General features: G+C 44.9%; 2 protein-coding genes across 4 annotated transcripts in view; one reads left to right on the top strand and one right to left on the bottom strand.

The window, feature by feature from the left end:
- The window catches only part of PUS10 (pseudouridine synthase 10), a 268922-nt gene extending 261340 nt beyond the window's left edge, over positions 1-7582 (bottom strand). For 2 of the 3 annotated variants that reach the window (XM_078649297.1, XM_078649299.1), the window contains exon 1: positions 7196-7272. The gene's annotated coding sequence lies outside the window, so the exon portion shown is untranslated. Of the gene's footprint in view, positions 1-7195; positions 7273-7489 lie in introns of those variants that run through there. The other variant, XM_078649298.1, reaches the window with a different exon arrangement.
- Positions 7583-7649: 67 nt separating this feature from the next.
- PEX13 (peroxisomal biogenesis factor 13) overlaps positions 7650-22357 on the top strand; it is a 149776-nt gene continuing 135068 nt past the window's right edge. Inside the window, exon 1 of the mRNA XM_078649300.1 lies at positions 7650-7834. Coding sequence (XP_078505426.1) covers positions 7689-7834 — 146 coding nt within the window. The 5' untranslated portion in view covers positions 7650-7688. The remainder of the gene's footprint in view (positions 7835-22357) is intronic.

Here is a 22357-nt window from a genome sequence, read left to right as displayed (position 1 = left end):
ATAATTATGGCCTATAGAATTAATAGCTACATTTGAAGGGGTGTCTGTCCTATTGAGTTTATTAAAAATAGCGCAATACCAGGAGGTAGGGGGCCATCAAAGACATCCTCTAATAGCCCCATTCAGAACACGGTTTTAATGTAAGGTCAGGCGTGATGACGCCGCTATCCTGGCATCACGAGAATAACGCTGATCCCTACCACGGTCCCGTTGTTAAGTCAAAAGCGTAACATCTGAGGCACTACATCTCCCATTAGCCCAGCGGGATAACACGTGATTCCTGCAAACGTCAGGCGTGATGAAGCCGGCTTTTCAGTATTACAAAAATGGCGCCTACCTTTTCCGCGGTACCTCCCCAAACGGCATGGAGGACGCCTGGAGTACCGACGGAAAGGTAAGCGTTTCTTGACACAGGGCTTTTGACAGATGGATTGAGGCTTTCTCGAGCTGTAATCGCAGGTGGGGCATGTATTAATATCGGTCCCGTGGGCTGGGTTTAACGCTAGGCGGAGCGTGGTATTAATTGTCCCAGACTATCTGTGTAACATGAAAGCGTTTTTTCTGGTCTATGCGTTGGTAAGCAAAACAAATAAACAGCATTCTGTCCACTTCTAGTCGAGACATTGGGCTAGAGTAAGAGCGAGAACTGTTTCGGCATTAGGTCTTAACTACTAAACCTATATGCGCGTTGTTTTACATAAAAGATCTGGAAATGTAAACCAGCACCACTTTGAATGAATAGGACAAAGTAACCTGATTGCCGCCTGAATGCATAAGGAATTCTTCCCCTTCTGGAAATTACGGACTGGGTGTATGCAATGATGATATGAAGGACTTTATTGAGTGACACTGAGTGTGGTTACATTTATTTGTATATATGTCTTTTTAATTTTTTTGTAGCGCGGGCTCCACTTACCTGAGCCATAGCCAGGTGAGGCGTAGAGCGTACCTCCTACTACTAAGGTAAGCTGGGGGTGTTTGAGACATTACCTGGGAGTGAAACTTAATGTTCACTCGATGGAGATATGCAACATACATACCCATAGTGTGCTCTAGAAAATTAACATGGTTTTGAGCCTAAATATTTCTTTTATTTTATGTTGTGTTATGCCTTTCTGTCACTTTTTGTTTTAGCAAGGAGGACCTGAACCAGTCGAGGGGACACCCGGTTCAGTTTGCAGTAACATAATGTAACCATCTTTTTTATATTATTGCATCCAAACACACCTCCACTTTTTAATGGTGGGGGCTCAAGCAGTAGTAAGATAAAGGTCCTGAAGAATGCAGCAGGGCACCCAGGCGGGTCCATAGTCTGCAGAAACATGTTGACCTCATAAGATCATTAATAGTAGACATTTGTTTTTCTACTATATCTTTGCACACTTTTTAGCTTTGGAAAATTAGGGGATATTCAAAAATTTTTACTCTCCTTTTTCTCTAATTTTATTTCCCTTCACTTTTTCACACCATTATTAACATGCACTGCTTTTTTCAGTCTTCACGGTTAACAGTCTCATACCTAACAACACACTAGGGCAACCACTATTTTCAACATCAAGTGGTTGCAGGATTACTCTCCTTGGTGTGAGGAGTCCCATATGATGAGCAGGGCGGAACCGATCGAAAACTGATGGGTATCTTTACAATTGGGGAGGTATCCTTGGGCACTTGATTGATTTTTCTTTTGTGTATTAATGTCTTTCCTTTGACAGTCAGGCCTAATTTAACTGTCTATCTTTTTCTCAGACCTACAATCACTTATTTGTGTATTTACAGTTCGTATGGGGAGTGTGATTGTATAGGGTCTTTAAACTTTCCCTTGGACCCCCTCCTAAAAATGTTTGTAACAAGGAACATGAGTAGACAGGAGTCGCCTTTGCCTGGTGAGCATCGTGCATCATCAGCAATTTGAAGTATGGTTGCTTCATGCTACTGTCACGTGGTCGCTAGAGTCATTGTCGACATCTTTAAGTTAGCATGAGCCCGGTAGCCATGATGCTGCTTTTGCGCACGACCCTACAGGTCTTTATTTTTGCAAGACTCTGTTTATGCCTTTCACATGAGAACTTCTGCTGTGCTCGTTCTCTGCCCGTTCCTGGAGTTTAGCCTGAACTTGTGAGCAAGGTCGATAAACAGTGACTCTTGTTATTCTGTTCTGGTCAGGCCCTAGCTCTTACACAAAACATACCAATGCAGCTGTTTCTGCTGGTGAATTGTACGTTGATATTATGGGGATGCATGTTTAGGTAATGAACACTTGGAGAGGGACCTTTACAGGGAGAAGAGCAACCCGCACCTGTGATGTAGAAATACGATCTATGGCCTGGTGTATGGGGTCTGCTGACAAAGCCCAGAAATCTTCTATTCTATAATAATATTACTGCTTACCAAGGGGAGGGTGGTTAGGCCTTATAGTCCGTTATCTACTGTCTTTATAAAATGACATCGCCCTTTATGATATATGGCCTTTCTGCAATGCTAACTGTATTGATATTATGCATTTTGCTGCTAGTGGTGGCTCATATACTGCATTTTAGAGCACGTTAGTTAAAATAAATATTTTAAACTATTTTCGTGTCTCTGTTAGATCTTATTGAGGACAATTACGAGAGCGTGAGCGAAAAGGTGTGTCTTGTTACCGCAATTCCTGAGAGATCAGGGAGTGTTGTGTTCTGGGGTGTCTCATTATTGGTTTCTCCATTTGTGAGTAGGAGAGCGTGTGAGACACAATAGCTAGTCAGTCCTGGGCTCGTGGGCACTAAGGCTGTAGGAAGGCTTAGCCCCTTTACACTGAGGTCCCATAATCCTGCCCATAGTTCTGTGTATGTGCAGAATCCCTGTAACGTGGCGCCCAATGTTTGGTCTGGTACTTATTCGCGAGACTCCCGAGTAGCGCTTGTGCTTGTTCGCAATACCCTCTCACCAATAACCGGAGACGTCCTTGGTGCGAGGGATTTTTCTCCTATTTTAGAGATTATAGGTTTTTTAAGCTTGGATTTTAAAAGGTTTTGTTTTTACTTCTTTAAAACCCAGTGTTGCGCTACCGTTTTCCTTGTTTTTCTCTCTCTTCAGATAATAGCCATTGCTGCTCATAATCTCGCAGCACTGACTGCTCATTTGACACAACATGGAGTCCCAGTTGTGGGAGCAATCATTATTTTTGTGGTTGAAGCGAATGCTGCTTTTCGCTTCACGGCTTTTTATTCTTAGGTGAAGTTCCCGGCAGTGGATTGTAATGATAATTTATATCCTGAATATGAACACACTGCAGTTCCGCCCAATTATAGACCGTATCGAGTCCCTTGAACATCCGTTGTCTGCTTGGGAGCACACCATCTGGTTTAATGGTGCCCTGCCTCACCCTATAACAGTGGTCCGTTCATGCCCTTTATCAGTCAATGGGGCTACATGGCCAGATTTGGCGGGTTTCACACCACACCCAAATTATTGTGGTGTTTCACACGCAGAGCTGGCGGAATTGCATGAATCTTTAGTTCATATTCACAGAAGTGTGGTGCAATACATGTCCCGCATGATCCAGGTGGCTCCGGTTGGAGCCCGTTCTCAGCATCCAGGACATGGAGGCATGGTAATTAGCGCCATCATGCTTAATTCAGTGATGGGAAAGCATCCTTCAAATAGAGATGATTTGCCATTCTGGTTAGCTGAGGGATTTGGGCAACTCAAAGCTGTATTTCGCAATACTACTCCTTTGGATAAACACAGGATCCTTACAATAAGTTTACCAAAAGGTCTTATTCCCAATTTAGCTGATTGCATCACCTGGGGGAAGGTGTTTGCGGCACTGTATTCTCTATTCTTTGGCACCTCCTGAATAACAGTGCGTCTAACAGTTCTTAAGAAAGTTTGAGAGGAACAAGGGGCAGAGGCCGCCCTGGAGTTGGGGATGAGACTGGTTTGAGGATTGCCTATAGTCTTTGATATAATACTAGCTGATATACAAGTATAAACGGTTAGTTTGAAAGTGAGTCAGCGCCTTGAGGCAGTAGCAGACATTGATAAACAACGCAAATGGCCTAAGATTATCGCTATGGTGTATAAAGCATTAGGGCGTAATAATTTGGGGAATAAACCTTTAACTCAGATATAGAATAAACCACCCATCAAGAAGGAGGGGCGTCCATTCTTTCCTAAAAAGAATTGGAACAAGAACAAACAACAACAACAGATGCAAGGTTCGCGTGCTGGATCAGCGACACCTGATGCATCGGAGCGTAGGTATGATTTGCGTGACAGCTCTAAGCTTAAGACACCAGATAGGTTTCAAGTGCTGGATCCTCATTCTCCACGTTCCTTGCAGGACTCGTCAGATCAACAATGGAGGGGAAGAGTCAAGACTGTCGAAAAGGCGAGACCACGCAACAACGACGTGATCCGCCAGGCCAGTTTGACGTAAAGGCCATACCGGAGGGACAACTGCCATATTGTGCCCCGTTGCAAAAGAAAAAAGTTGCCACTTTAACAGCGAAGTATGCTTCAGACGGTGAGAGCCCTGCTCCTCGATTGGAGATGGCTGTGACACTCCTCGACAGTGCGGCAGAAGATACCATAGTACGAGAGGTTCTCCGTCCTTGTCTGGAGGCAAGAGCAACTGACACATTAATTACTGTGGAAATAGCTGATACTAGAGTTGCAGCCTCTGATAGAATTTATAAGACAGTCCTCCAAATTGAAGGTGATATATAACGTACAATTAAGGGTATCTTTTGGGATAACCTTACCTCGTCCTATGACATTTTGTTGGTGGAGGTGAATTGGCCTCCTCCATTTGTTTTAAGTTCTTCCCGAGGTGAGAACGTGATACTTCTGAGTTTTTCGTGTTAAGTCTCTGAAGAGACTAAACAGGCTTATGCATCGGAATGGGCTTTAGCCCTAGTGCCGGCTGTGTATCGCAATCAGGTGGGCTGGGATAGAGATCAACTGGCACATGAGATCCCTTTGCGATCAATGCCACAGCCTCAGACACAGTATCCGATCAGACGGGAAGCGAAAGCGTCTGTTAGTGACATTTTGGCCCAGTTGAAATATCAGGGTGTAATTGAACACTGTGTTCCATCAATGAATTATCCTCTCATTCCAATATCAAAACCAGATGGTTCATATTGCATAGTTTTGGATTATAGAAATGTGAACAGTCATGTTCGTACGTTTGCTGTGCAAAAACCCCACAGCTCTGCGTTAATAAACAATATTTTTCGGAAAAGTATAAAACCACTATGGACATTTCCAAAGGGTTTTACAGTCACAATTTTGCTCCTGGGAGCCGTGTCTGGACTGCATTTACTGTGGTCGGCAATCAGAAAAGATTTACAAGATTGCCCATGGGCTATAAAAATAGCCCTGGTGCGTTTGCTGCACGTGTTGTGTCAATTTTACACAACATAGATCCTGATACTTTCTCTTATGTCAACGACATTTATTGGACTGATGACGAATTGATACCACATCTGGTGCGTGTTGACCGCATTATATTGTCCTTAGTAGACTTAAGGTACAAATTGAATTTTGCGAAGTCTCATATCTCCTATTCGGCGGTACTCTTTTTAGGTTACAAACTCAACAATGAAGGGAGGGGGTTAGTCCCCCACTTTCTGGAGAAATGTGCTCAACTGCAGCCTCCTTCTACTCTTAAGAAGTTACAATCTTTGCTTTTTATTTTTTATTTCGGGAGGACAAACATTCCGGATTATGCTCAGCGTATCAAACCGCTTTATGTGTTTATACAACCCTCTTTTTCGTCTTCCAGGTGGCTTCCGGAACATACAGAAATTCTTCGGTCTTTGCAGTCTGATCTGCTTGCAACTAACTTCTTGTTAACTTGTAACAACACAACTAACTTATTCATACAGATTGTACTTGGAACAGCGGGTTTCACTTACCCCACATTCAATGAGGGAAATACGGTCCCCATTGCCTACAAATCGCATTTGTACACATCAGTAGAAATGTGTTTTTCCCCCATTGAGAAAATTCTGTCAGTGTCAAGAACAGCAGGCTCCAGGAGACGACCCACTACACCCCCACCCCAGACGTGACATCTGGAGTTAAACCCGAGAGCAGGATGTTTAGACCCACCCGACCATCATCCTCCGGCCGAGGCAAGAATGGGCAGATGAGAGCGTCATTATCAGCATGTGCAGTGTCAAGTCAAAAACAAAGATTTATGCCCTCTGCAGCCATTCACTCCCCCCTAACAATGCTCTCCACACAGTACCACCAGGCCGACACGCAGCCATCCTCAAATAACTGCCCCCCTGCCGCTCCCAGCGGGGACCTTTTCAAATTCACTTCCAAAGCTGCAGGGCCGCCACCTGCGTAGTAGGAGAACAGAGCCCAGCACACAGGGCGCAGGCGAGCCAGTCTGACAATGGGCAGATCTGTGCAGCACAATCGGGCTATCCGATGGGCTTTCCAGCTCTCAGGAGATGGGAAGCTCTGAGTTTAGTGTGCTTGTGTAATGCAAGGTGTGAAACTGGTTTGAAATGGTCATCGTGTGAACACGTGTCACAGTATAAAAATGTGATGCATGCTCACTAGACGTAAAACGCCAACCTGCTTGAATGAGTACCGGTACTCTCCTTTGTAAGGAAAAAGTGCTGGTACTCTTGGAGGGATAAAAAGAAGTGCCGGTACTCAGTACCAGTGAGTACCGGCCCATTTAAAGCATGACAGTAGCCCCATCAGGAGCTGCATGCCCGCTGCTCAGCCCATTCGCCAACTGTCACACTTCACCTCACAGGCACCCAAAAAATTCCACACTGCACATTCACACTGGCAAAGCAACAAGGGAGAAGCATCATACATATGCACGATACTACAAATAAGAACACCACTTTAGCCACTCATGTAGGAAAACACACGATGACCACATAAAGCTCATTACAAATACACTATTTCAAACAGTGAAGCTGCTATCTTTCCGATAACAGGCTTTGCGCCTCGTAAGGGGTACGAAGCGCTATACAAATACAATTACTTTTACAAAAACTTGAGTCTGATGATATGAAACGCCTAAAACATACAGGGAAAGAGAGATATAGCTTTCAAAGAGATGCCACTTGGGGTGACTGCGACTTCAACCTCACATTCCTTTTTGTGCGCGCTCTTCTTTGTGAATTACGAGTAAAGACTGACGCGTGGGACTCGCGCTGCGCAAAAGTAATTTAAATCTCACCCAAGATCACAGAAGGCAGCAAGGAAAGTGCGCGCATGCGCAGACTATTAAACCAACCCGCCGACGTTTAAGCATCAATAGCGTCATCGTTAGAAAGCAACGAGACAAATGTCTGTATGGCAGCCTGTACTATGCGTTCATAAACAGCAATGAAAAGGATACAAAAAATGTACTAATAATCAATTATGCTTAATAGAAACAAGGCATTATCCATTAAAAACTACGAAATACGCTTTGACAGCATCAAGTCATTGTCTTTCTGGAAAGTAAAAAAAGAGCACTATGCTATCGTACAAAAGATAAACCTTGTTCGGGTGTCCCGAAGAGGTGGATATTTAGACGCAGGCTTGAAACTTGTAGTAATTACTCTGGCTGCAGGTACCACTCATGAAAGGCTTAGCAACTTCCGTAGTAGCAGAGTTTCACGCCTAGGAGGGGGTGCGGTGTTCAAGTCAACCCCCTGCTCACGCGCAGAAACAGCAAGCAAGGAGCGATGGGTAGTCCGTCTTCTTTGTCTCGCTACCCTACCAGTCCTACCAGGGCAGTTGTGCTGGGAACGGTAACCAGAGCTATGGCCTCGCAGCCCCCTCCCAAGCCGTGGGAGACCCGGCGGGGTCCGCCTGCCTCCAGCGCCTTCCAGTGAGTACCGACACAACATCTCCTACAGTCTTTTAGGAGGAGCTGACATGCCGCTCTCTTAGAAATCATGCCACCCCCAGCAAAACATGACTTCTGTAGTCTCATTTTCTCCAGCCGTGTTTATTTTCTGATCAAACTCCAATGTGTTGGTCCTGTCAGCTCTGCTCGTATGTATATCGCATAGGGTAAGGATCCCCCCCCCTTTAAAGAACGAGTGCCAGAACCTTTCATTTATAGCCCAGGAAAGTCGAGACATTAATAAACGTTGTAACATGGACTTTTATGTGGCTGGCAATGTGATCTACTCTAGTCTGTATTCCCAGACTTACCTGCCTTTTACAGAGGGACATCCTGCTTAGCCACGTGGATAGTCAACATACGTACAACAGCCTGCCAACGATTTGGACATTCAAATACGGGAGAAACATTCATCACTCTCTATTACAGAAAAATTCCCGTTAGGTTTTTTTGAGCAGAATGTCTCTTCCTTTGACAGAAATTGACACAAATCCTTGGAATGATGTGTGTGTTGCAGGTATGAGAACTGTGATGGGTTACAAGAAAAAGAATGGGCAGATGCGCAATCAAAGATGACATTTTTTAATCAGTAAAACATAAAATTGAGAGTGGTTGGACAGATTGCATAAAAAATGAACTTCTTGGTGAGTTGAAAGCATTCTGGGAAGTACGAAATGAGTTGGGTATTGATGGAATATTTTTTGTCAGAGGAGAAAAAATTGTTCCACCATCTAAATTAAGAAATAAAATCATAGCTCTATGCCATGAAGGACATCCTGGTATTCCCCGAACCAAACGCAACATTAAATCTTTATACTTGTGGCCCAAAATTGATATTGAAACAGAACGTTTTGTTAGATCATGTTTAGGATGTGAAACATCTGATAAATCACAAAAAACGTTGAACCCTCCTTTAAGTTCACTTGCTTGTCCTAACCTACCGTGGGAGGATATTGCTTTAGATATAATGGGCCCTGTTTCTTGGAATGATGGTTCTCAAAAGTTCATTATTGTCCTAATGGATATGTTTTCTAAGTGGTTGGAACTGAAAGTTGTGACAAAAGTTGACACACGTTCTGTTATTAAATTTCTTGAAATCATTATTAGAGAGGGATTCCCAAAGTCTTTACTCACCGACAATGGTGTTCAGTTTAAGTTCTTAGAAATGAAACATTTTTTAAGCTATGCCTGTATTGAACATAACTTAACAGCACTTTATCATCCATGGGGTAATGCTGTTGTTGAAAGAGTCAATCGAGTTATCAAAAGCACTATACAACAAGCCTTGCGTAATAGAAAAGATATGGATATTGAATTACTAAATATGGTGTGGAGTTAGAGTTACTATCCTTGACTCAACAGGCATTAGTCCTTTTGGTGTCATGAGAGGCATAGTTCCTCTCTCAAAAGTCAACCCAGGTTGGATGAACAAAGGAAACAAAATAATTTGGAAAGCTGATGATATTAGAGAACGCATTATGGATTCTCAGCAGAAAAACATTGCTTATTTTAATAGAAAGAATGGTGTCTAAGATGTTACTTTAAATGAGGGTCAATGGGTATGAGTTAAATCTGGTAGAAAAGTTCCTAATGGAAAAAGCAAATTTAGTTCACCTAAGAAAATTGTTAAAGTTAATAAAAACACTGTACAGTTAGCAGACGGTTCTGTTTATCATATGAGCACACTGGCGTTAACTAAAAATTTTAATAGTTGGGAATCTGTATCTAATGACAGTTTTGAAGTCAATTTACAGAAGTATTGGTGGATCACTTCCGATGAAACCAGTGATCAAACTTCTCTTCCCAGTGTCTCTACTCAGGATTCTGAGCATATTAATGTTGGTAATACCAGTATTAGCAATCATCCTGATGTTCAATCTGACACTAGCGAAGGTAAAACCAGCAGTTTTGGGAGAAACATTGTCAAACCGAAGAAACTTAATGATTATGTTTATTTCAATTAGGTTTTTTAAATTTCCTTTAAGGGGGGTATATAGGTATGTTTTTATTGAATAAAAGGGATGTGTAGTAATGTAGTATTATACATATAGTATTGTATATAGCTTTGTAAGAAGATTGTAGAATTTTCTTCTATACTGTATTCCTTAGTAGTAGAGAATGTTAGGATCAGATGAGGTGTAGCAGAGGATGTGTTCACAGCTTTGTCTATGTGCTGGAAGAGATTACCAATAAACAACTATTTTACTTGAAGATTGTTCCTGAGTAATCTCTACACACTCCTAGCTTGACTCCAAAGGCGCACTCGGTCCTGTAGAATACGATTCTAAGCAGTGTTTCACCGATCAGTGTGACTGGATTACTTCTGCCTAGCTGGTTCCTACCCTAGTTAACTAAGTAGGTGATCTAGTATGCAGTAAGTGTTACATCTAGACCCTCATGGACCACTAGTATCCAGACGATCCCTTGTTCCATGAAGAGGGGCGGTGAGTAGGGCCTAAAAGTATTAGAGATGTGCAAGCCTGTAAAGTTAGGGGTCTGGCTTGACCCTAAAAGCCCAACCACACGTTCATCACAACATTTATTATGTAAAGTTCAGAGCAGATGGAATGGCTACATGTTATATCTCTTTAAAATTTAAGATTATATATGTATATATAATATATATATATATATGTGTATATATATATATATATATATACATATATATATTTAATATTAATATTATTATCATTATTTTTTTTTTTTATCGCCTTTTGCCTTTCAGTAAAATACCATAGATATCAGTGCATTGAATGGCATTTGTTGAAAATAATTGTTCCTTAAATTAAACATAGGAATATTCGAGAATACTATTCGAGAATAGTTCTGCTCCATGACAATGTTGTCCTGACTCAGCCAAAGAAGATATCAGTTTGTCATGGTAACGGCTGTGTTGCTGTATGTGAAGAAATATTACTGTCTATTAAACCATACATACGTGATTTTTTTGTAGCACCCATCCATGGCTGAATTACCTCACGGTGCCCTCCAGCTTGCTGCTCTTGGAAAAATCGGCTCTATAAAGTAAAAATATTTGATAAGTGAAGGAGCTGGGATTTGAGCTCTGGTTTCTTGGTTTTATATTGCACAATTTAACCTCTTGCATATTGTATTATATTGTAGCACAGCATATATATAGCGTCTACTACCCCTATGTGGGGTGCGAAAGTGCTTGCCTACATGAGTAGTACACTACAGTATGTAGGGTGTGTGGTTGGAAGGATGTTGTTTTTGTTGAAATTGTTTGTTTGTTTTTTCATGTTATGCACGATGACCACTGAGTTGTGGTTATCCTGTTATAGGATGCAGCGCATAGCAGTGTTCTGGAAGGTAAAATGTAAGAGCTCTGCAAGTCCCTTTATGGTAAATCATGATATAGTGTGTCTAGCTGGTTACTTCACTGAGTTGTTCAATCTAAGATTTTGAGTTTAATTTTGGTCCTCAGCTGGCAAGGATGGGGAGAGAAAGAAGCGATCTTTTGGGATGGACATTTTGATTATCATCCTATTTCTGAGTGTCTATGTGAGATGTAAAGGTGCTGTCAGATTGTATAGATATTTGGGTCCTGCAGTAAATGAACTATATTAAAGTCCTCCAAAATTGTGCACTAAAACATGACAGATCTCTTAAGTTATTCCGTACCTGTTCATTTACTTGTACAGTACTGCACAACTCTCTTAGCAGATATGTGTATTTAATAGATATACAATTTTTACTGACCGCTGCATATTATGCTTTAATTATTGTGGCCTATAGCTGTTATATAGAGAGGTACATCATTATATAATGCCATTGTGAACCATAAGTCAGCCCTTTTTTCCTACCTGCCTAATGAAAGCGGTTTGCTGGTAGATGTTGTTTACAATTTGTGGGTTGTAAATGGAGGATTGCACTTGCGGGTCAAACTTTGTTATGGGCTCTGTTGCCGGGATGCAGGTGATGCAGTTCAATTCAATTCTTTCTTTATTCAATCACAGGTGAATGGATCATAAAAGAGCACGTAATAAAGTACAATATACAGTAACAATAGTTAAAACATGATTTTAAAGATAAAAAATGAGTGCATTAAATAAAGTGTATCACCTTTCAGTATAAAAATGGCAATATCTTAGGAGAGACAATGAGTTCATCAATAACCAAGTGCACAAGTACCATAGACCTTATTAAAACAACTACGAATTCAGCCAGATCAAACCCAGTAGCAAGCGTGATTAAAATAACAGGTTTTTGCAGCCACACAGCATTTTTTAAAAGGGATCTAACCTCTTTGCATACCTGGTGGCACTCAAGTTGCTGGAGAACAATCAGTGCAACTCTACAGGTGGTGCAGTTATCTAGGAAATAGCCACGTTTTCACCTGCCTTCGGAAGTGTATATGCTCCTGGGTGCTTTTAATGCTGGCTGATAGTGGGTTCTAGAGCTTGGTGGCTTGTACTGTGAAGCAGTACCTCTTAGGATTTCTTATGGTGAGGTGGCATGAAGATAAGTGGTGCAAGCGTGGAGTACAGTGTTCGTTTCCGTTTGTATTGCTTGAATTTAACTTGTAGGCATAGCGATTCTTAACTCCAATTGGAGCCTCAACTTCAACGAGAAATTGTCAGGTTGACTTGGGGAACATGGCGGCAGCAAGCTGAGCTGCCGCGGTGCTCCAGCCCCGCGCTCCCACTGTCGATTGATACGGTGCGATTTTGAGGATCTATGCGGCATACATTAATTGGAATTGATGCGGAAAAGTGTGCTGAATTAGCGATGCCCAGATTTCGTCCCCGGTAGTCGTCTCCTACCGGCCCGGGTGTGTTCCGTTCCGATCCCCTGAGGCTTACCGGCATCTGTTGGCGTTTCGGCGTCCTCCGCCTCCCATGTGTGTGGAGGAGTGTTCTTCTTCTCTCCTTCCTTCTGGTCCGCGGAAGGCGGCTGGAGCATTGTTTCCGACAATGTGTGTTTCTGCCGGCTCGCCCTCAGCCCATCCGGGTTTGCTGAGTTGGTCCCGGGCCGCCCTGGAGCTCAGGAGAGGGCGGCGGTTCCGGAGCCTTTTGCACGCTTCTCGTGGGGTGGGCAGCGGCATTGGAGACATCGGTGTGGAGAGGGCAGCGGAGGTTGGTGTGGATTCACGGCGGGGATTTGAGGGGCAGCTGGAAGGTCAAGGTGATTCTGTTGGTTAAGAGCGGCGCCGAGGCATTGGTTTGTGCTGTGGCTGATAGTAACTCCTTGACAGTTGTACCAATACCAACATCAAAGAAAAGAGGTAAGCGAGTTTACAAGAAGGGCACAGAGTGTAAAAGTGCTGATACCAATTTTGGTGATAGTAATTTAATCCCGAGTCCAGTACCATCCACTAGCTTACTTTTAAAGCCTCTTTCTTTGAGGTCCAGTGTATCTATTAGCCCGGATTTTGGAGCGATAAAAACAAAGAAGACCTCCTCATATTTGAGTGCAGTAATTAAAACTAAGCGATCCAAAACCCTTAAAACAACATGGGGTCATACCTCAACTGTTAGTACTGGGTCTAAAATACCCCATCTTTGCGTTCCTATTTTAAAGCAATCCCACAGATTTTGGACCTCCCTGAGGAGCAGGTTCTGGCACAGCCCGCTGCTTCGGGGTGTCAAGTGTTGGACGCAGTTGGGTTGAATAGGGCTAGAGCTATGGAGCCACCTCTTTCTTCTACTGTTGAGGTTGGTGCTGAGATAGATTCAGTGAGAGGGTTGCCTTTTCAAGTAGTAGATAATATGGTAGCAGATAATATATCTGATAACATACCTCTGCACCTTACATTGCCAGAAGGCATTTGTGCTGTATCGGAGGGAACGGTGATAGAGAAGCAACAAATGGTGGATGCCTCGCAAGAAGGGCCCTTGCGCAGAGAAACAGATGGCCCTATGACCACCTCTTTGCAGTCTATGTTTTTGGCTCTCTCAGCTGATATAAAGAACGGGTTCGAAGCCTCAAAAGCAAACCAATTAGAGATAAGGAATTACTGTGAATCTCTAGACAATAAAATCGATGGTCTGTATGCCAGAACATCAGTGCTTGAAGAGACAGTTGCGGGACTATCATTACATCTAGATCAGGCCAAATGTGACATTTCCAAGCTCAAGAAAGAAGATCTCTTAATGGCCGAAAGGATGGAAACGCTAGAGAACAATTCTAGGCGAAGTAATATCTGCATTTTGAATGTTCCAGAGGGAAGTGAGAGTTCCGACATTAAACAGTATGTTGTTTCTCTTTTAAGGGAATCTCTAAGTTTGGCGGTGTCACCTGAGGACCTGTCCAAGGATATCCAACGCATCCATAGGGACCCTTTTAGGAGAAACCCTCAAAGAGAAAAGCCTTGAAAAATCTTGGTAAACTTTCATACCTATACCCTTAAAGAAAGTATTCTCAACTTAGCTTTTTTTTTTTTTTTTTTTTTTTTTTTTTGGGAGTTTTATATAGCGCGAACTAGAACCGAACCGAATCAGTTATCAGAGCGCTTTACATAGCACCAGTTACGTTACAAGAGGACACACTTTCATATTTTAGGCACGGGGAGATTAAGTGATTTGCCCAGAATCACAGGGGGTTATTGGCGTCGTTACCGAGACTCGAACCCAGATCCCCAGGTCCGAGGTCGAGCGCCTTAGCCGTTAGGCCAACCCCTCTACTCTAGCTTTAAAACAAAAATCCTTGGTAGGGAAAGGGTTTAATTTCCAAATTAGATCAGACCTATCCAAGGCCACCCTCGAGAAGCAGTGGGAGCTTGGCAGGCGTCTGGAGGCATTTAGAAGTGCAGGTGCCTCAGCCCAACTCAAGTTTCCTGCCACATTGAGAATAATGTACAACAACAAAATGTTTAATATCCGGTCCGTACAGGAGGCAGATGAGCTGTTACTCACTATGGGGGCAAAGGGAGGAACTAGGGGTTCTTTGGGCTGAGGCCATTGTAATTGCCGCTTCAGGGTGTACTTTGTTCCTTTTCCCTCCATTTCTATCCTTCCTCACCTCCCTCTGTTCTTTTTGAGGGGAGGGTAGTGGTATTGGATGAAGAAGGAAGGAAAGCCTAAAAAAAAAAAAGAGGGAACGGGATACAAAATGAATCATACTTAGAATAAGGAAAACGAAAGATATAAAAAAATTAAAAAAAGTGGAAAAAAAGAAACCTAATCTTTTCCTGTTTGTAATTGTCCTCACTTTAATTTAGTGGGAGCTGTGGGGTAGGGGCACTATCTCCTGGACTTGTTCCGAATAGATAGGGCAAGGGTTTCCCGTGGGGAGGGGTGGGGCAGGGTAGGGCACAGGGGGGAGGGGGAAGCAATAAGAAAAACCTCATTTTCTGCTTAGAACATGGTTATTTTTGGTCCAGATTCATTAACGGTAGCAAGACAATCTTTCGATTAGGACAGAGAGTTAAGTACTCAGCTGCTGGGATTGTGCTGGGGGAGGTTCCATCTATCCCTTATGAATAGTGTGAAGATCATCTCCTGGAACGTGAATGGCCTCCGCACCAGACCCAGGGCGGATAAGATCATGCAGTATCTACGGGATTCTGATGCGCAGGTCATCATTCTCCAGGAGACCCACCTAATGGAGGCTGAGATACTTTTATTGGTAAAGAAAAATAGATGGATTGATCTCTCCATTTCAACTTCGCAATCTACTAACACCAGAGGCGTGACAATCTTTTTTAAAAGACCTCTCAAGGCAAGGCTAGTGTCGAAAATCGTGGACCCAGGTGGCAGATGGGTCATTGCAACAGTATTAGTTGCCAGAGCGCAAACTACGATATTAGGTTACTATGGGCCTAATATAGATGATCCCTCTGTCTTAAAAACTATATTCTCACATCTTTTGTCTTTCCCGGAACCAGTAATTCTGGCGGGGAACTTTAATATAGTCTTGGATCCGGTTCTAGATAAATCTCCAAATAGTCTCTCCCCTTGCCCTCTGTAAGACCTGAGTTTTTCTTCTAAGGGCTATGAAACAGTATGGTTTAGTTGATGTTTGGAGGGATAGGGTCGGAAAGATGCAGGGGGTTTCGTATCGTAACCACAAATACCATCACCAGTCTAGAATTGATTTTGTATTAGTCAACCATAGGCTGGTAGAATGTGTAAAAGATATCTGCTATCTTCCATCCCATTTATCAGATCACTCGGCAGTATTTCTGGAACTTGAGGGGTTCCCTAAGGTGTCTAGAGCTTGGACGTTTGATCGGTCGTTTCTATCAGCAGCAGATGATATATCCTTTCTAAATATAGAATCCCAATATTTCTTGCAGCGCAATTTGGGATCAGCTGCTTCGGGGATTGTATGGGACTCCTTTAAGGCCTTTTTACGAGGACTCATTACCAACAAAGTTTCATTCCATAGGAAACGATATAGGGAAGAAGTAGCTTGTATAGAGGCTGACATGTTGAAAACTCAAAACGAGATTGATCAAGCTTTACCAGGGATTTCAACTCGAGCACTTGGCAATAAGCTTGTAACCCTAAAAGGCCAGATGGGATCAGTGCTCAATCAACGTCTGCAAGAGAAATGGGAGGCTAGCAAGATGGCTCACTTCGAGTTTGGGGAGGGAGCTGGAAAACGTTTGGCCTGGAAAGCTAAAACGGACCAGGTCCGCAATAACATCAATTCAATAGTCCATGAGAATATATCCTATTCATCAGATTCTGATATTAGGAGAATCTTTAGAGATTTCTTCATCAATTTATCAGGAAGATAAAATCTTGGACAAAGAAAACATTGAGAGTTGGTTAAGAAAGATGCCTCTTCCTAAATTATCCGAGGAGCAACGGGCTTCCCTGGATGAAACCATTACAGATGAGGAGGTTAGAGCTGCTATCCTACATGGTAAGAAGGAGAAAGCGGCCGGTCCAGATGGCCTACCAGCTGAGATCTATAGGGCCCTGGAACAAGTCATAGTCCCCTTGCTTGCAACGTTTTTTTTAACCAGATATTGCAGGATGGAATATCCCCCCCCCCCTGTTTCCTGGGACAGTGCTTCTATTACATTAATCTTAAAGCCAGGGAAGTCTGCAACGTCCTGCGGGTCATATAGGCCTATATCCATTTTGAATGTGGACTATAAGATCTTTTCCACAGTTCTGGCAAAGAGACTGAGCATAGTGGCACTAGACATTTTACATCGTGACCAGAAGGGGTTTGTGAAGGACCGGCAATTGTACGAACTGACCTATGATTTGATAGGGGCTATAGATATCGCGACAACACATTCTCTCCCACTGGCATTTCTGACGCTCGATGCAACCAAGGCCTTCGACCTGGTGAACTGGGCATACCTGTCGGGGGTCTTGGCTAAGTTTAATATTGGAGACAACTTTTGCAGAGCTATTAGACTTTTATATTCAAATCCATCAGCCAGGGTGTTAGTGAATGGCGAACTATCTGACCCCTTTCCCATCACTAGGGGAACTCGTCAGGGTTGCCCTCTTTCCCCCCTTTTATTTGATCTTTATATAAAGCCTTTTGCCCAGATGTTGAGGGAAAAAAACTATTAAACCATTTATTTTCGAAAGGTGGGAAAGAAAAGTGGCACTATATGCTGATGATATTTTGATATTTTCCACAGATATACGCTCAGCTTTTCCGGCTGCCATTAAACTTGCCTTAGAATTTGGGGAAATATCTGGTTACGAGGTTAATGCCTCAAAGACCGAGGTAATGGTCTGGAATGATGGCGATTGTGGTACGGATATTCAGCTCTCCCCGAGTTTAAGATATTTGGGTCTGAACATCATTAAGGATATCAATAAATTAGCTATAATCAACTTTTCAGCTGTGGCAAGGGAATGCCGTATACTCCTGCAATCCTGGTCACATCTCCCTTTATCTGTTGGGCCGGGTTAATTTAGTTAAAATGACTATTCTGCCCAAGATGTCTTTTCTTTTTAACACTATTCCTCTTTTCTTTGATTCTGTAGGTATTTCTAAGTTACAGGGGGATATAACATCTTTCATTTGGACAAAACATATCCCAAGGATTGCTTGGAAGAAGCTTAGGTGCCGCAGGGAGAAGGGTGGGTTGGCAGCCCCCGATCTACAAACATATGCGTGGGCGTTTCAACTGTGCCATGCTCGAATGTTGTTAAAGATGCCGACAGGTTAAGGGGTTGGCTGCATGTTTTTAGCCATGCTTAGGGGTGAAGCAGCAGCACAGTCAGATTTTCTATTTAAGTTTGGAGACCAAGAGGGGGCGTGGCCGGACGAGCAGCGAGATGGCCGCCTAAACAGCGAGCTCCGCCGGCTAAATCGACAAATCCTTAAAACTCCTGCTATTTCGAGCATATAAGCGCTACTGGACAGTGCGAGTGGAAGCGGCGAGAGCTGAGGCAGACTCGACTCAAGTTTCGGGGAGTTTTAGCGCCCGCCCTGCCAGATAGGCGGCTCTAGAGATCCTGCCGGGAGAGACGACCTGTGAGACCCGCCGTCCTGGAGTGCTGTGCAGCGGCGGCGATTTACTTGAGGACGGGGCGCCGTGGGCCTGCCCTATCGCGAGCCTCGATAGAAAATAATGGCCAAGTGACCCGCCTGACCGGGGTAAGGAGAGGAGGCGGCGGGGACTGGGTGGGGCGCGGCCCACACACAGGACGCACTAGTTGAACCTCCGGGGTCCCGAACAACGGAGGCTCGGAGGTGACCGCCATCTTGGGGCTGAAAGTGCGCAACAATCTCCGTGGCTGGAGCGGCTGCATAAGACGAGGCGGATACGGGAAAAGAACTCCGCGCTCCATGCCCGCACTGCCTATGTTGTTTGCCGAGGTCGAGGCCGAGCGAGCGGCACTGCAGTGCATTCACCGACACGTTGGTTGCGCAATCGTCTACCAGTGCGGAACCGGGGACATTGACAAATCGGCACTGCGGAGATCTCAGAGTTGCTGAGCCGATCAATTACATGGATTCTAAGTAGGTGCTGCTGAGCAGTACTATCAAACGTTGCCTATAAGCCAAGACGCCGCGCTGCCCTATTTCAGAACTCGAAAGCGCACGCTGCAACTGCCTTCTGGCGGGTCGTGTCCCGCAGTCACCGAGGTGAGCACGAGTCGTTGGGGTGGGCTGGTAGAGTCCCATTGCCGGACCACCGGACAGGACATTGTTTAACTGCACCAATCCCACTGCCTGCCCCGGTGCTCCGACCCACGTACAACAGCTGTGCTCTCACGGCTGGACCTGCACGTGGATCAGGCAGCTGACCACACGCCGAACATGGGAAAGGGAGTCCCGCGCCAACCGAGGCTCACGTTTGAACAAAAGAAAAGCGCGAAATCGGCTGAGCAAGACGCAGGAGGGTCAATGGCGGACACGGCTCAAGACATTGACGTGGCGACGCTACTCATGGAGGTGAGGACCAGCTTGAAAAGTATTGATGCGAAACTAGACGGCATGGCGGCCCAGCTAGATAATGTGCGGGCGCAGGTAGCAACGCACGAAACACGCATTGACGGCCTGGAAAACAGACACACGGAATGCTGCGAGTTTCAACAGGAGACGAAGGCGCATATTGTCAGCCTAGAAAAGAAAATTGAAAGCCTCGGCGCCAAGGCGGATGATCTTGAAGCCCGCTCACGAAGATGTAATGTCCGAATCACGGGAATCCCGGAGACAACGACTATGGGAAAGATGGAAACCTTTGTGTCCGATTTGATGCACGAACTGTTCGACCCCAGCCTGTCGTCGGTCTTCACCGTGGAAAGGGCCCACAGGACTCTAGGGAAAAAACCACCGCTGGGGGCCCCGCCGAGACCAATACTGGCCAAATTGTTAAACTATCAGGATAGGGATCTGACCCTATGTTTAGCTAGGGAGAAAGGGAAGATCGTGCACAAAGGAAATGCGATCTCCTTTTTCCCGGACTTCACTCCACTGGTACAAGGCGCACGCAAAGAGTTCATCCCTGCAAAAAAAAGTCCTGCTCCAGGCGCAGATCCCTTACTCTCTCATGTACCCAGCTAAACTACGAGTGGTGCACGAAGGCACAACCCACCATTTTCTTGATGCCAAATCTGCGTTAAAATTTGCTAAGCACATAAGTAAATCGCCGACTAGGAAAAGACCAGACGCTGGAGCTGAATCTGCGAACCTGATGAGTGACAATGACGGAACAGCTGGTCTCCACTAAGACTGCTCCTTCACACCATGCGCTCTGTAGTTGCTAGCCTTGAGGTTTACTGCCTAATGTTGCGCTAATGTCATAATTGGCAACTGCGATCTGCCCTATGTGTCTTGCTGTGTAACTGCGCACTTTCTTCTATTCTAGAAGGTATCGGTAAGGAATAGCTCTAATGATGTAGCCACCCTGTGCGAACAGGGGTGTGCGCTTGAGATGCCACGCCTCCCAGGGGTGTCTCCCACATATCTTGTGTTTTATTGGTTTGGCGCCATATGTTTAGTTTGTTCAGGCGCCGATGGGGGGGGTCTGACACAACCTAATTGGGGGGTTGGTGTGGGTGGTGGGGGGTGTTGAGACGGGAGTTCGTTGGTGTACAGTCAAATATATGATGGTCAACATATGCAATTGCACAACTGCACGGCGGGTCGGATGGTGGAGGGACATGCAATAGCTGCGCAATCTGAATGGAAGTGACACGATTCTTGACTTGGAACATTAGAGGGCTGAGCGATCACAGAAAGTCTAGACTTATGCATAATTACCTGTCACGGCACAACATAGGCGTGTGCTTCCTACAGGAGACACACTTCAACTCAACCAACTCCCCCAGGTTGAAACACTCACGATGGGGTTGCATGCATTCAGCAATACACTCTAACTACGCTAGATGGGTGACCATACTTTTGCGACGAGGGGTGGATTGGAGAGAGCAGACTGTGATGCTGGATGAGGCTGGAAGATATGTTATTTTGCATGGTGTTTTGAAGGGTTCGGAAGTAGTACTGGTTGCCATTTATGGTCTGAATGTTGATGACCCGGACTTCTTTAGGGAAGTGTGGGCCAAAATAGATATCACCGGTTGCTCAAATGTCATTTGGGGAGGAGACTTTAACGTCGTGCCTGAGGATGTGCTAGATAGAAAGGGGATGGCTAGACAACTGCACCCTAACGCGCGCCAAGCCCTCCTAGACATAGTGAATGAGGGCTCTCTGGTTGATGTGTGGAGAGCTCGTAACCCGGACGCGCGTTTAGGCACTTGCATTTCCGCTCATCATTCGGCCTGGTCCCGGCTGGACTTCTGGCTAGTGTCCGCGGGGGTGGCAACCTGGGTCACACGGGTAGATATCTTGGCCAGGTCCTTATCAGATCACTCCCCCTGTCTCTTAGAATTGACTATCCCAGGCAGCCGGCGAGGGGCCTTTTCCTGGCGGCTTCCGCAGGACGCATTCCAGGATGCTGCATTCACGGAGGAAATAAGGCAGGACATTGATGAATACTTCGCTCTGAACGCGGGCTCAGTCAAAACGGAGGCGACCCTCTGGGATGCGTTCAAGGTGGTAATCCGGGGAAAGTGTATAGCGCGCAGAGCGGGGGTATTACGTGCCATCAGAGATACGATTGCTAAGCTAGAGAAGGAGTTGCACCTGCTAGAGCGCGCTTTTTGTGAATCCCCGTCACCCACACTGGCAGGACAGATTAAAGACACGCTGTTGAACTTTGCAGAGGAAGCTCAGAGAGAACTGAAGTTCCTTGGGAAGCAGGTTGAAGCGCGCAGGTATGGTGAGGGAGACAGACCAAGCCGAACGCTGGCCCGTATGATAAAGTCCACCCCGACGCCCACGCAAGTCCACACTATCATTGACGATACGGGGCGGACATTGACGAACCAAACAGACATACTGCAAGCCTTCACCACATACTATGACACGCTATACACGACCAAACATACCATGTCTGAGGAGGCGCTGGGAGTCTTTTTGGACTCCATAGCGCTGGTATGGTTCAATAATTCCCACAGACAATACATGGACCTGCCTATCACGGTACAGGATATCTCAAAGACTATCAAAGCTTTGCCCCTAAATAAAGCACCAGGCCCGGACGGGCTGACGGCAGCTTTCTACAAGACTTATGCAGAGGAGCTGGCCCCACGACTGCATGCTGTATTTGTTGAAGCGCAGGAATTAGGAATGCTGCCTGACTCAATGAGAGAGGCCCTCATCGTCACACTACTCAAACCTGACAAAGACGAGAAACACATTGACTCTTACCGCCCCCTGTCTCTCATTAATGTAGACGTTAAAATATACGCCAAGATGATTGCGGATCGCATGCAACCCCTGCTCCCATATGTAGCCCTTCCGGATCAATCAGGATTCATCCCTGGTCGTTCCACGGCCCATAATCTTAGAACTGTCTTCTCTGCATTGCACTACCTACACCCAGACTCACAAGCGGCAGTGGTATTTCTAGATGCGACCAAAGCCTTTGACTCCCTGGAGTGGCCGTTTCTCTTCGCCATACTAACGCAAATAGGATTTAGTCCACTGTTCATCAACCTTATTCGCTTGCTGTACACAGCGCCGAAGGCCAGAATAAGACTGAATGGGATTATC

The sequence above is a fragment of the Lissotriton helveticus genome, chromosome 6 (genome assembly GCF_964261635.1).
Source record: "Lissotriton helveticus chromosome 6, aLisHel1.1, whole genome shotgun sequence".
In the NCBI taxonomy this organism is placed as follows: domain Eukaryota; kingdom Metazoa; phylum Chordata; class Amphibia; order Caudata; family Salamandridae; genus Lissotriton; species Lissotriton helveticus.
The sequence above is the reverse complement of the archived record's forward strand: the minus strand, read 5'-3'. Positions and strand labels throughout refer to the sequence as shown.